This window comes from Lygodium microphyllum, chromosome 16 (genome assembly GCF_053477565.2).
Source record: "Lygodium microphyllum isolate KBCC chromosome 16, Lygodium_microphyllum_v1.1.10, whole genome shotgun sequence".
NCBI classification, from domain to species: domain Eukaryota; kingdom Viridiplantae; phylum Streptophyta; class Polypodiopsida; order Schizaeales; family Lygodiaceae; genus Lygodium; species Lygodium microphyllum.
Genome location: NC_141150.1, coordinates 12,975,874 through 12,989,518, shown reverse-complemented (window position 1 = coordinate 12,989,518; position 13,645 = coordinate 12,975,874). Strand labels below are relative to the sequence as shown.

Below are 13,645 nucleotides of genomic sequence, written 5' to 3'. Positions count from 1 at the left end.
TATAATGTACATGGCACAAGCTTGATGCTTCTCAGTGCAAAAATTTGGAGCAATATCACAATAAGTTTTGGGAAGCATTGTTGCCTATTACTTCATATCATGCAATAACTCTATCAAAGCAAACAGAAAAGTATTGTTCTGTACCCATTTTTGTGTACCCTACTAAAGTTGATGCTATTCACACATGGCCACATTTAAAGAATGATCATGAGGTTCGAAGTTTCTCGGGGTTACGCTCATACTATAGGCGGTTTATTCACCATTTGCTGAAATTGCATCCCCATTACATGCAGAAGAAGGGTGTACCTTTTCGGTGGACACAGGTGGAGATTTCAGCATTTGAGAATCTGAAGGAAAAGTTGACTTCTAGTGCATGTCACATAGTGGAAGGATGGAAGATAGGCATGACTCAGTGTATAGTTACCCAACTGGCAGACTATTCTTGATAAAATGCATACAATTCAATGTCCTAGAACTGGCACAAAAGTGTTTGGGCACAAAAAGAAACATGGGCCAACCCAAAAAAATGAGACATTGAACACAACTAGACAAAAGTGGATTAAACTGGACAGGACTGGGGACTGATAGAGCTCCTACTGTCCTTTGCCGACTCAGCACAAGGCTCACAACCAAGAAACAATCATGACTGCTAACACCCTCTTCTAGGTGTGCTTGAACTCCCAAGGAGCACAAATAAGGCAGAAGCGAAAGCAATAGAACAGACTTCATGCTGACAACCACCATAAAGTCCTCCTAGGAGTATAGACAAGCTCCAGCACCAAATCCAAGATCCTCTCTTGAACATCACAGTTCTAGATCTCTAGGCGCTACATGCGAGCATGAGACACTTAGCACTTGGTCATGGCCAAGTTAGCTCTAACATTCACACTTAAAAATTATTGATTGTCTATGTAGAACAGCCAACATCTGCACCAAGCAAACAATATCTTGTGCTACTCCACAAAAAGTTTTGTCAAAGAAAGAGCAATTGTAGGCTGACACTTATCAGCTTAAGCATTAAGACACATTTTTCAATATTTCAACACTCAAATAGACTTATTTTGAGCTGTCTTTGGACTTCAAACAAGCTACATTTCACTTTCTTTAATAAGTCAAAAAAAATTAGTTAAGAGCAATTGCTTTGATGGAAGCAATATTGTTTTCTTCAAAATAACAACTCCAAACTGCAAATTATACCAAAACAAACTACTGGGAGCTAATTGAGTCTGCCTGAAGCCATCTGTTGGATTCCAATCATGTGAGTTTCCCCCCCTACTTCTGGGTTCAGTGGCTTCCACAACCTTCAGCTTTGCAGTCTGCTCCATTAAGAGGCATGGCTGTTCACCGTCACCTTCGACTTCACTGTCCACTCCATCAAGAGACACTGGTTGTTCATCACCACCTTTGGCTCTGCAGTCCACTTCGGTATCCAGAGAAGCTTTCGATAGTCATGAAGCCTGATGTACCTTTCAGAGGGGGGTGATCTTGAGCCCTCTACTTTCTCATCCTAATAAGACAATGTACCCCACACTTTGCAAGGCAGGTCTCCCATCCTCATTAAGCATGGCCAACAACAGCCTAACCCGTGCTACCCTACCTAGGTCCTACTCTTAACTCTTCCCCAACCATCTTTGAACCATGTACCCTGCCCACCCCTCCCTCTTTGTTCTGTAGGATCATTTCTCATTGGTACAAGACCATCCTTAACTATTGTAGTATAATGGAACCATGTTTTCACCCGACAACACATCTACTACCACAGAGGCACTGTTTTATAAGGTTATACAAGTTGCATCTTGGTTGGCAACACTGACACAATAAGATCCAACTTGGCCACTCTCAGTTTGGCTATGACCCTATCCGAACAATGTGGCAATCACCAAGGCCATTCCTTTGAGCAGCCTTGGTGATCTGTTCTATAGAGTTGGATTTGAACCTCCGTCATTTCATCTTTGGAAGTGCACATCTATGCACACGCAATCACGAAGGCCATTCCTTTGAGCAGCCTTGGTGATCTCTTCTATAGAGTTGGATTTGAACCTCCGTCATTTCATCTTTGGAAGTGCACATCTATGCATAGGGATAGAGAGGAAATCATAACGAACATAGAGACCAGAGGAATGAACAATACACAATGAACTCTCTAATGAATAAATGATCTAATCTTATGAATGATGTACAATTGGAGCTGGATGTAACCTTAACAACTTTCAGCTACTGTATTAACAGTGTTCTCACTAGAAGACAGAAGACCCACAAAACAAAAACAAAAACAAAAAGACCTGAACTCAAAACGCAGAAGGTTCGTTTGAGTTTCATTTTCTCTTGCATAATACATTGAGTTCAATATCCATACACAAAGGCATTCTCAAATTCAGCATGTAGTGCAATTTTCTAGTAAATCCCTGAATGAGGTCCAAAAAGAATGCTTAACCTTTTAATTCATTGCTCTTGTTAAATACATTATAAGGTTAAACTGCATATAGTTGAAGCATACACCCAGACTATAACCAAATGGGATCAAACATTTAACAGACTCCTTTCTTAACATCCATATTTAACAGAATAAAAGCAAACATAATACACAAAGGCACCTACCATGAAAGGAGAAACCAAAAACGGCATCAATGACAATGTCAAAATTTTGCGACAAGCCTAATTCCAACTCTTCCACAGGCAAAAATGGAACTGACAGGCTCTTTAGCTGTACACCAATATTCAAATGTGAGCTCTCTCTCTCTCTCTCTCTCTCTCTCTCTCTCTCTCTCTAGTGAAGAAGTTTGAATTAACAAAGTGAAATATTTACAACAAGCCTTCTAGCCTACCTAGCACAACCAAAGAGCCACAGAACACAAAAGGGGATTATGAAGCGGGCAAAACAGGGGTGGTGCAAACAATATCCATCCATAGAGCAGCCACCTTTCAGAGTATAAAACCAGCGGAAACCATGGAAGTAATCTGCCATAATAGTAATCCTTGGACACACCCCACACAAGCACAAATGCCTAAGGTCAAATAAAAAATAAAGGCATTGCATGTCCGCTAGATGTGCCAAAGACCGGCCCATTGCATTACATGAAAAAGGCAAGGGTGAGCGGCCATGGACAGCATCTTGCCCAAAACCCAAGAATGGAAGACCACCCGCTGACATGTCACTAAGTCCATACATGAGAAATGAAACATGGCAAAAAGAATAAAACCGAGGTGAACAAAGACCAGCAGCATATATGGTCCTCAAACCCAATCTTGCCATCCTCTTAAATTTGTCATGCTCCATGTACTTATCAGGCCAATCAAGCAAACTGGCTCTAGCCAAGACCTCAACTTGCAAGGATTTAGCTTCCTTTCTTTAGTGAGTAGGGTGCCAAGCAGTAAAGCAAAGGATCTCATGTCGTGAGGCAATCAAATGTGACAAAAGATAAGACACTGGACAAGTAGACAAACTATGAGATACAAAAGCAAGGCAAAAGTAACAAGGTGCAATCTGAAACTTTCATTAAATTGAAAGTTTGCACCTTAAAATTGAGTTACATTGAAAGTTTCACCCAATAAGCAGGGCACTTAAGTTATTAGGCAAGCCCTAAGCTAAAGTTTTGTCTTGTCACGAGGACATCCAATTTTGATGCTTTGCTTAGCATTTGATTAAGTTAATCAAATGTATAGATGTCAGGTACATATGTGATGTGCGAGTTAGTTATTTCACAATGACACGCTAAGGACCTTGCAAAATCAGTAGGTCTCAAATAAGTTATTCTTAACATGTAGTAGGTGGTACCTAGTGTCAGATTTTGGTCTAGAAGATTTTATTCACCATTAATGTTCATGGTGACATTAGGAACTAGGCATTAATTAATTACTTAATGCCAGTTCAAGGGCTAATAAATGCTCAAAAATACTTGGATGACATATTGGCCTTACCAATTCAATTGTTGGTTGGTATAGCTAATTTTTCAAGCAAGAATTAATAATTACATTCAGATTTAGTATTTAGTATTCTGAAAATTAACTTAATTGGGCTGAAATTTGTTGAAACTTGCCTATGCGAGCGAAGAAAAGGCTATATCACGCTGGTAGAGCCTCATTCTAGTAGGGTGGAGATTGGGAGAGGAAGAGAGAGGGCAACCGCTGCAATTTTCCAGCCATTGGTGATCAGCCCAACCATTGATGACCATCAAAGAGTTGCCTCTAATTGGTTAGAAGGCCATTGGAGGCAAGTGTCAACCTTTCAAAGACATCTTGGAATTCTTGATATTGGCTTGGTAGCTTAAGTCTTGACTGACTCATCCTTACTAGATTTTTGAGCTAGTATATGATATATCATGTAGGTCGATCACTGACTTGCTGTGTGCGTAAAGGCTTTGGCTCCTAGATATATCAACTTTCCTTTATTTTCATGACGTATAATCTATAGCTTAACCCAATCTACTTCTGGGTTGTGTTTCTTTAGCCAAGGCATCCCAAGGATGATTGGATTTGTCGGACTGGATATGATATTAAAGCATACATGAGATTTATGATCATCAAGAGTTACCATGAGTGGTCGGGTTTCCTTGGTAATATCTCCAGATGCTAGAGGTCTTCCATCCATGACGATTTCAATCTCAACTACAGTAAATCAATCATTCACACAATAGGGCAGCATAGAATTTCTGATAATTTTGGCAAGGAAACTCTGAACTTTCTTTCTCTCCAGCATCCTCTCCATTCTCTCAACCAATTCACAACTTCCCTCAAGGGATCTCATCCAAATTCAATCTTAAAGAGGGTGCAATTGAAGAATTTCTACTGCTAAACCCTAATTTGCAACAAAAATTAGGGTTTACAAGCCACCCTCACAAGCATGCTTAGAATTCAAGGCCTAGTACTTGAAATTAAGTGGCTAAAATATGCAGATTTCAGAAAATTTCAAGAAACCAGCCAAGCAACATTAAGTATGGGGCAAAGTGGTTTGAAGGCTTGCTAGTTGCTATGGACAGCAAGATGTACTACAAATTGAGGGAGATTAGGCTAGATCTTAATGTACTTCAACCTTTATCATTACAAGTTAAAGAAATACCACAAGAGTTTAATCAAGTAAATATGCTTAATCAAGTTATTTACCACCCTATCTGAGAAGGAAGGCTAGTTCATGGTTCCATTGCCGGGATACCATCAATTCCCTTGACTTGGTGAACCCGTCAAGTACTATATATATTATCAAACACCTAAAGTGGTACTTTGGAGATTGTACCTACATCGAGTCTTGTGCTCTCTCTCTCTCTCTCTCTCTCTCTCTCTCTCTCTCTCTCTCTCTCTCTCTCTCTCTCTCTCTCTCTCTCTCTCTCTCTCTCTCTCTGTGTGTGTGTGTGTGTGTGTGTGTGTGTGTGTGTGCACGCGCGCGCGCGCGAACCACAGCGCCGCATGTCTCGACTCTCGCACACTCCGTTAACAAACTGGTATAAGAGCTTAGGTTGCTAGAGCTGCATCAGGAAAGCGTCAAGACAGTCCGTCAGGATGCCTCAGACAGTCCATCAAACGACATTAGTCCATTAGATAGCTCTGATTGCAGGCAGCAGTCCAATCAAGGTAACGGAACACATTTTACATTATTTTTCAGAATTTTAAAGGTTTTCTGAATTAAACCTTTGGCCCACTGATGGGAGTTCACAGCATGCGTAAGCACAATGTAAAATTTTGAGCCGAAAAATTGGGACTTTTCCTAGATTTGGAGATTTTGATACAGAACAGGATAATTTCATTCAGAAATTGCAAATTTGTGCACATTTTCCCGGGAAATTTGGGTATATGCACTTGGGTACATGTATTAATGTAATTTGAGCGGATTTGCCTTAGAAAATTTGGGGCTTTTGACCACAATAGTCAAATTTGTGCCCGAGAATGCATTTGGAACAAAAATTGCAGCAGAATTTTGGGGATTTCACATCCAATTGGTGCATTGGCCTATAAATCTAGGTGTATTGATTGTGGAGTGCAATAGCAAACATTCTCTAATTCTGGAAATCAATTTGCAGATCTGAAATTTCTGCAATTTCTTGATTTTCATTGCTACTTGGCACTTTCAGCGTACCTTGGTCATTTGTGTGACATTTGGGCTTGCATTTGCTGATGTTTGAGACAATTTAGTGCTGCAAATCATGGCTGGAAACAATGACAGCAACAACCTTTTGCACATCAAGAAGCTTGAGGATGCACACAATTTTGCAATATGGCAAAAACAGTGCTACAATGTCTTGGTGCAAAAGAAATAGGTGAAGCCCGTCAAAGTGAAGCGAATAAGACTAGCAAGTATGGAACAAGAAGAGTGGGATGATTTGGATGGGCTTGCACAGACTTGAGAAATTATATGCTCAAAAAAGTGCAGCTAGCAAGGTTTATTGGCTGAGAAAGTTGATGGACCTTCGCATGAAGAAAGGTTCAGCCATGTCTGTATATTTGAATGAGTTCAACTCAATTTTCAATCAACTGATTGCTTTGGATTTCCACACTGGTGATGAGTTCAAGGCTACTTTCTTCCTATGCACTTTGCCTGAAAGTTGGGATACTTTCAAGACAGCTTTGAGTAACTCAAATGCCCAGCTATTATATTCTAATGTGGAGAGTTCTTTGCTGATGGAAGACTCAACAGGCAAAATAATTCAACAAACAAGTCTTCTAATACATTGCACACTAAGGGCAGATTTCAGCAAAAGGGCAGTTTTGAAAATAGAGCACACAACAAGTCTCATGGAAAAAATGTGGAGTGTCATCATTGTGACAAGAAAGGAACTACAAGGGGGGTTGTTTTCAATTGAAGAAAGAGAAAGCCAAAAGCAAAAACACTGAAGACCACAAGACTGAGAAAAAGGATAGCCAACCTACAAAGAAAAGCAATATGAAGATAGAGGAGGTAAATGTAGTCACTCATGAGAATGACAGTGACGGTGATGTCCTCCTTGCTTCTTCTTTTGAGTGCCCTTTCATTGATTGCAGATTCTAATGATGACATGCACACTTGGATACTTGACTCAGGTGCGTCTTTTCATGTCACACCACATCATGAGTTTTTTTTTTACTACAATGGTGGTGCACGTGGTGTTGTCCACTTGGGGGATAACTATGCATGTCAAATTGCATGTATTGGGTGTGAAATTGGAATTTCAATATGGCTCCGTGTTTGTTTTGCATAATGCGAGGCATGTACCTCAGCTCAAGAAGAGCTTGATAAGCACAAGGCAGCTAGATGACGAAGGCTATCACACCACCTTTGGGGATAGCAAATGGAAAATTTGTAAGGGCTCTCGCATTGTTGCCAAGGGCTCTAAAAGTGATACTTTGTATCCTTTGTATGTATCTAGCATGCGTAACCATGTAGTCGCCATAACCACGTAGCCAAGTGTTTCTTTGTGGCATAGCCAATCGGGATACACAAGTCAAACTAGAATGAAAGTGCTTTTTCATTTGGGTTATTTGCCATATTTGAGGTATGCTAATTTTGAACAATGTGATCATTGTATTTATTGTAAGCATGCTCAAATGTCACATAAAAAATCTCTTTCTCTAAAGTCTTCAACATTAAAGTTGGTACATTCAGATGTATGTGAGATGCCAAGGTTACCTCTAGGGGGAAAGAAGTATTTCATTGCTTTTGTTGATGATGCCACACACAAAGTATAAAGACAAGGCCTTGGATAAATTTAAAAAACTCCTTGCAATTGCTGAAAATCGGACTAGCAAGACATTAAAGTATCTTCAGTTTACAATGGTGGGGAATATGTGTCCAAAGCCTTTCAAGACTTTTGTAACAACAAAGGGATTAAAAGGGAGCTCACTGCCCCTCACAATCCATCCCAAAATGGTGTTGCAGAGAGTATGAACAAGACCATTCAAGACAAGGTCCATACAATGTTGTCACATGTTGCTTTACCTCATGCATTTTGGACAAAGGCTATTATGACAACCATACACTTGATTAATCGATCACCAAACAGGTCTTCTAGGGGGTGCGGGGGGGTCTTGCAAGAAGCGTGGTCGGGCAAGCCACCTTCATATGCTTGCTTAAGAATGTTTGGCTACGAGGCATTTGTGCACATTCGCAAGGAAGAATGCAATAAACTTGAGCCAAAGTCCTACAAATGTATTTTTCTAGGATATGGTGATGAGGGTAAAATGGAGTATAATTATGGAATCCCGAAAAAAGGAAAATTGTATGCAGCAATATGTTATCTTCCAGGAAGATCGCATGCACAAACAGCTTGAAAAGACTAAGGAAGTCAAAAGGGTTGTACTCCGAGAATATGTATAGATAGAACAACAAAGAATGCCCGCTAGGCAGCAACAAATACCTGCTGTAAATGGACCTGAAAATGCAGGGATGATGTTCAAAATGATCAGCAAGATATTACCCATGATGTACCACAATTTCAACAAAAATAGATGCCTTTGGAATAACCAGAACCAGCTGTACAGCATGCTGAACTTGCAGAACAGCAAGCTATTAATGCAAATTTGCATGTTGAACAAGTAGCAAATCTTGATCATTGGGTCTCTAGGTCAACTAGAATGCGAAAACAGCCAGATAGGTTTGTTTCGGGAGTCAATTATATGGCCGATTATGTCATGTTGACAGATTGTGGTGAGCCATCATGCTTCAAGGAAGCAATGGATGGAAAAAAACAACAAGAAATGGCATAAGCTATGCTATCAGAGATGGAATCTCTCATGAAAAATGGCACTTGGGATTTGGTGCAATTTGCCTAAAGGGCAAAAATTGCTACCATGCAAATGGGTTTACAAAATGAAAATTACTTCTAGTTCTTTGCCAAGGTACAAAGCATGACTAGTTGCTAAAGGGTACAAGCAAGAACATGAAATTGATTTTGATGAATTTTTTTCTCCTATAGCCAAAATGATTACTTTGCGAACCATTTTGGGCTTGGTTGTATCTGAAGATATGGAACCCATACAGATGGATGTAAAAGCAACTTTCTTACATGGTGATCTCCATGAGAAGATCTATATGCAATAGCCTAAGGGTTTTGTTGCAAAGGGAAAAAAGCACATGGTATGTAAACTCAACAAGAGTTTGTATGAGCTAAAATAGGCACCACGAGAATGGTATCATAAATTTGACGCATTTATGCAATCTTAGGGATTCCATACAATCTCAAGTTGATCACTGCTTATACACCAAGAAGGTAGCAAATGGCAGTCTCATTCTCTTGGTTTTATATGTGGATGACATGTTGTTTACAGGAAAGGATGTTCATGCTTTGGACTCCTTGAAACAAAGCCTACACAATAGCTTTGATATGAAGGATCTTGGTGAGGCCAATCATATTCTTGGCATGCGTATACTCAGGGACAGATAGTAGGGTCTTCTCTATCTGTCACAGCAAGAGTATGTTACTAAGGTTTTACAACGTTTCAATATGGAGGGGAGGAAAGCCATTGGTGTACCGTTGCCTCCATATATGAAACTTAGTGTAGATAACAGCCCTACATTTGGTGATGGAAAGGCTAAAATGGCCAAGATTCCTTATACTTCAACTGTTGGTAGCTTGATGTATACTATGGTTGCTACATGCCCTAACATTGCATTTGCAGTGGCAGTGGTTAGCAGGTACATGACATATCTTGGCAAAAAGCATTGGAAGCAATGAAGGGTATCATGAGATACCTTAAGGGCACAAAGGACTTATGCATATGTATTGGGAAGCAAAAGTCATCTATTGTTGGCTTCATGGATGCAAACTATGCTGGTCATCTTGACTGCAAGAAGTCCACTTCAAGATATGTGTTCACGTTCACAAGGGGAGAAGTCTCTTGAATATCTATGCTGCAGAAGTGTGTTACATTGTCTACTACAAAGGCAAAGTATGCAGCTGCCACCCACTGGGGCATGCAAGGAGACTTTATGGCTTTTACATCTGGTGAGAGAGCTCGCCAATACAAAGGTTCCTATACTCCACTATGATAGTCAAAGTGCTATCATGCTAGCACGGAATCCTGTCTTTCATGCAAAGACAAAGCACATACAAGTGAAGTATCATTTTATCAAGGATGTACTTGATAGAAAGAGCATTGAGCTTGTCATTTTATCAAGGATGTACTTGACAGCAAGAGCATTGAGCTTCTCAAGGTATATACCGATGATAACCCTACAGACCTTCTCACGAAGGGTCTTTGAGCAGGAGCTTTGCTCATTGCCGCCAGATAATGGAGAGTGGATAGTATATGTATATTTCAGCTTTGTACATACATAGACTTAGCTAATTCTTTCCTCTACCTTCAAGTATGTTGCCTTTAAGTGGGAGGTTGTTGGGAATAAAGGGTCACTATGTCTTTTACGGTGTTCCTTACACATGTACTATGTACTATATATATATATATATATATATATATATATATATATATATATATATATATATATATATATATATATATATATATAAACCTAAAGTGGTACTTTTGAGATTGTACCCACATAAAGTTTTGTGCTCTCTCACTCTCTACTTTGCACTCTCTCTCTCACTATGCAAACCACAACATCGCGTGTCTCGATCCTCGCACCCTCTACTGACACCGAAATGCTTGTGTGATTGGAAAAAAATCCTTGGTTTATGCACTTTTTGAACCCCTTAAAAGAGGGCAATAAAGGCAAGAAGAGGAAATCGTCTTCAAGAGCTTCAGGATAGCAAGATGCATTCAAGGAAAAGCTAATGCTACAGCATGATGTTCTAAATGTGCATAATGAGCATAAGTAAATGATGCAAGTGGGTAAATTAATGCATATGCAAGGCCAACTTGGAAGTGCCAATCCATCCAATTATGGACAACAAGGCATGCATGCTAATATGGGTCACCAAGGACACTTTGGTGGTGGATTGGTTTTCCAAGGCAATGGTTGACAATGCTTTAGCCATGGGAATGTAAGGACCAAATGTATTTGGTATGTAGTCACCTATGCATGGCATGCAAAGCCTAATGTGTTTGGGTATGGTAAGTGGAGTGCAAAACCCTATGTATAGTAACATCGACATGACACCGTGGGCACAAAGTAGCAAGTTTCACAATGCATATATACGGCCCACTGTGTTTGAAACTCATGGTATTAATGCTAGTCATGCCAATGCTCCATATAGTGCTGGTCATGAGGGAAATGCAGCTATTGATGCATCCAATGTATGAGAAAATGTGTCATGGTATGGCTAGTAGCATGCAAATTCCCGTGCACAGTCACGTTGCAATAGTCCAAAGTATGCAAACATGAATGTTTCCTAATGCATTTGTGCTCCGAGTCAACATGATTAAGATAGAATTGCAGCAATGCGCAAGTACAAAGGATTTCCATGCTCCAGAGAGACAAGGGCCTAGAACCTAGTGGAGGTTTCAAGGCAAGTGAAGTTAGAGGTAAAGTTTCCATGTGCTTGTTAGAGAATTTTTAGTATTGTTTGAACTATGATGGATGCAATGGATGAAGGAGGATGACCTAGCAAATCATCTTTAGTGATCCGCTTTACCTTGATGTGTTTCAATTAGGGCCAACTTTGGATCGAACTCATTCACGTTCAGCAAAGCATAGAAGGTCTAGAGTATTGCCTAATGCTCAAGGGAGAGATTGCACCTCCACTCCTCTAGTCATGGGCTCAGTTATGTAGTGGATCTTGAATGTACTTTGCTTGCATCCAATGTACCGTATGCTAAGAGTATTTCTACCATTGGGATCACTATTCAATGCAATAGTTACTATGAGTTAGTATGCAAATGTGTATGGTTTGCACATAGGCTTTGAAACTATACATTTGCAAGGTTATTGACATGTATGGAATACATGGAATGTACATTTGGATATGATGTACACTTTCATGTGTGAAATATATGGATGGTACGTAGTATACATTTGTAGGTGATGCAAAAAAAGTACATTTCCCTAAGTTACATGTGATCAGCTGATGTATGCTTTACATGACTATCATGTGGTACATCATTGCTATAAGGTATTGTTTATGCTCAGATAAAATGCCTTGGTGGTTAGAATAGTTTTAAATTTTGGCATATAGATGCATCTCTTATGGTTCTGACAATGATTATTATTCATGTGTGTGGATCATAATTGATTTAAGAGGCTCGAATTTCAGACATGCATAACGCATGAGCATGGTTAAGCAATAGGTGCACGTGTTATTTGATTATGATGCCAACATGTATTTCCAATAGTGACAATGGATGTTTTTAACAAATGGCAATGCAATCAAGGGCATTTGCAAGGATTTCAAGGGGAAAGTTTGTCATGAGGACTTGAAATTTTGATGCTTTGCTTAGCATTTGATTAAGTATTAATCAAATGTACAAATGTGAGGTACACATGATGTGCAAGCTAGTTATTTCACAATAATGGGCCAAGGACCCTGAGAAATCAGTGTGTCAAAGGCAAAAGTTGCAATAAGTTATCCTTGACATATACTGGGTGGTACCTAGTATCAAATTTTGGCCTAGAAGATTTTTTTCGCCATTAATGTTAGCGGTGACATTAGGAACTATGCATTAATTAATTACTCAATGCTAGTTTAGGGGCTAATAAATACTTAAGAGTACTTGGATGACATATTGGCCTAATCAATTCAGTTGTTTGTTGGTATAGTTAATTTTTTATCATGAATTAATATTAATAATTAAATCAATTTTCAAAGTCAATATTTTGAAAATTAACTTCATTGAGCTAAAAATTGCTGAAAAATGCAACTAGAAGATTGCCACTTAGCAATACTTGGCCATGCAAGTGAGGGAAAGGCTATATGAGGTTGTTGAAACCTCATTCTAGTAGGGTGGAGACAAGGACAGGAAGAGCTCTAGAGAGCTGTTGCTACAATTTTCCAACCACTGGTCATCAGCCTAACCATTGGAGACTATCAAAGAGGATCCCCTAGCTAGTTAGAAGGACATTGGGGGCACGTGACAGCCCCTATAAGCCGCGTACAAGTAGGTGACAACAAGTTTGAGGCCTACAAGGGCAAGTGACTGCATGTGGGGCTCTTCTTGATGGTGGGCTGCAGTAAATCAGCCATTCACAGTAGCGCAACATTGAGTTTCAGCCAATTTTGGTGATGAAACTCTGAATTTTCTCTCTCCACCTTCCTCTCCATTCTCTCAACCAATTCACAAATTCTGAAACCAACCTTCCTTCCGTGGATGGGTGGTAAATCCCTGATTACAACTTAATTACAGCAACACACAATAAATGCTAATCTGAAAATACAAATTTACCTACTGATCTTGCACAATGCACACCCGATTGGCCCTAAAATTTGCGTCCCTTTCAATATTTCTTTAGCTTTATTGAAGAAGAAGTTGATTTACAATGGGATTCTCCCAATCCCCTTCACAATCCAAACTCCCCTTGCTATCCAAAGTAACCAGCAAGTCTTCAATCTGATTTACCCCTTGATTCAAGCACATAATTGGTCTTCATCGACTTCATAGACGATGGAAATGCCCCAAATTCAATGGCTGGCTAGTCCTCCACCTGAATTTAGCTGAAATTCACCTTCAGCCCTAAAAAATCCAAGTCATGGAGCTTCCAATTTCTGGCATGCTTCTCGAGGCTGCTGCTAAACCATAATTTCTATTGTAAATTAGGGTTTATAGAAGAGAAATTTGCAATTTCTCA

General features: G+C 39.6%; 1 protein-coding gene across 2 annotated transcripts in view; it reads right to left on the bottom strand.

Annotated features, from left to right (window-relative positions):
* LOC148022542 (pyridoxin (pyrodoxamine) 5'-phosphate oxidase) overlaps positions 1–13,645 on the bottom strand; it is a 103,173-nt gene that overhangs the window by 66,041 nt on the left and 23,487 nt on the right. For both annotated transcript variants that reach the window (XM_087695488.1, XM_087695489.1), the window contains exon 6: positions 2,599–2,704. In XM_087695488.1, the coding sequence (XP_087551614.1) occupies positions 2,599–2,704 (106 nt within the window). The remainder of the gene's footprint in view (positions 1–2,598; positions 2,705–13,645) is intronic.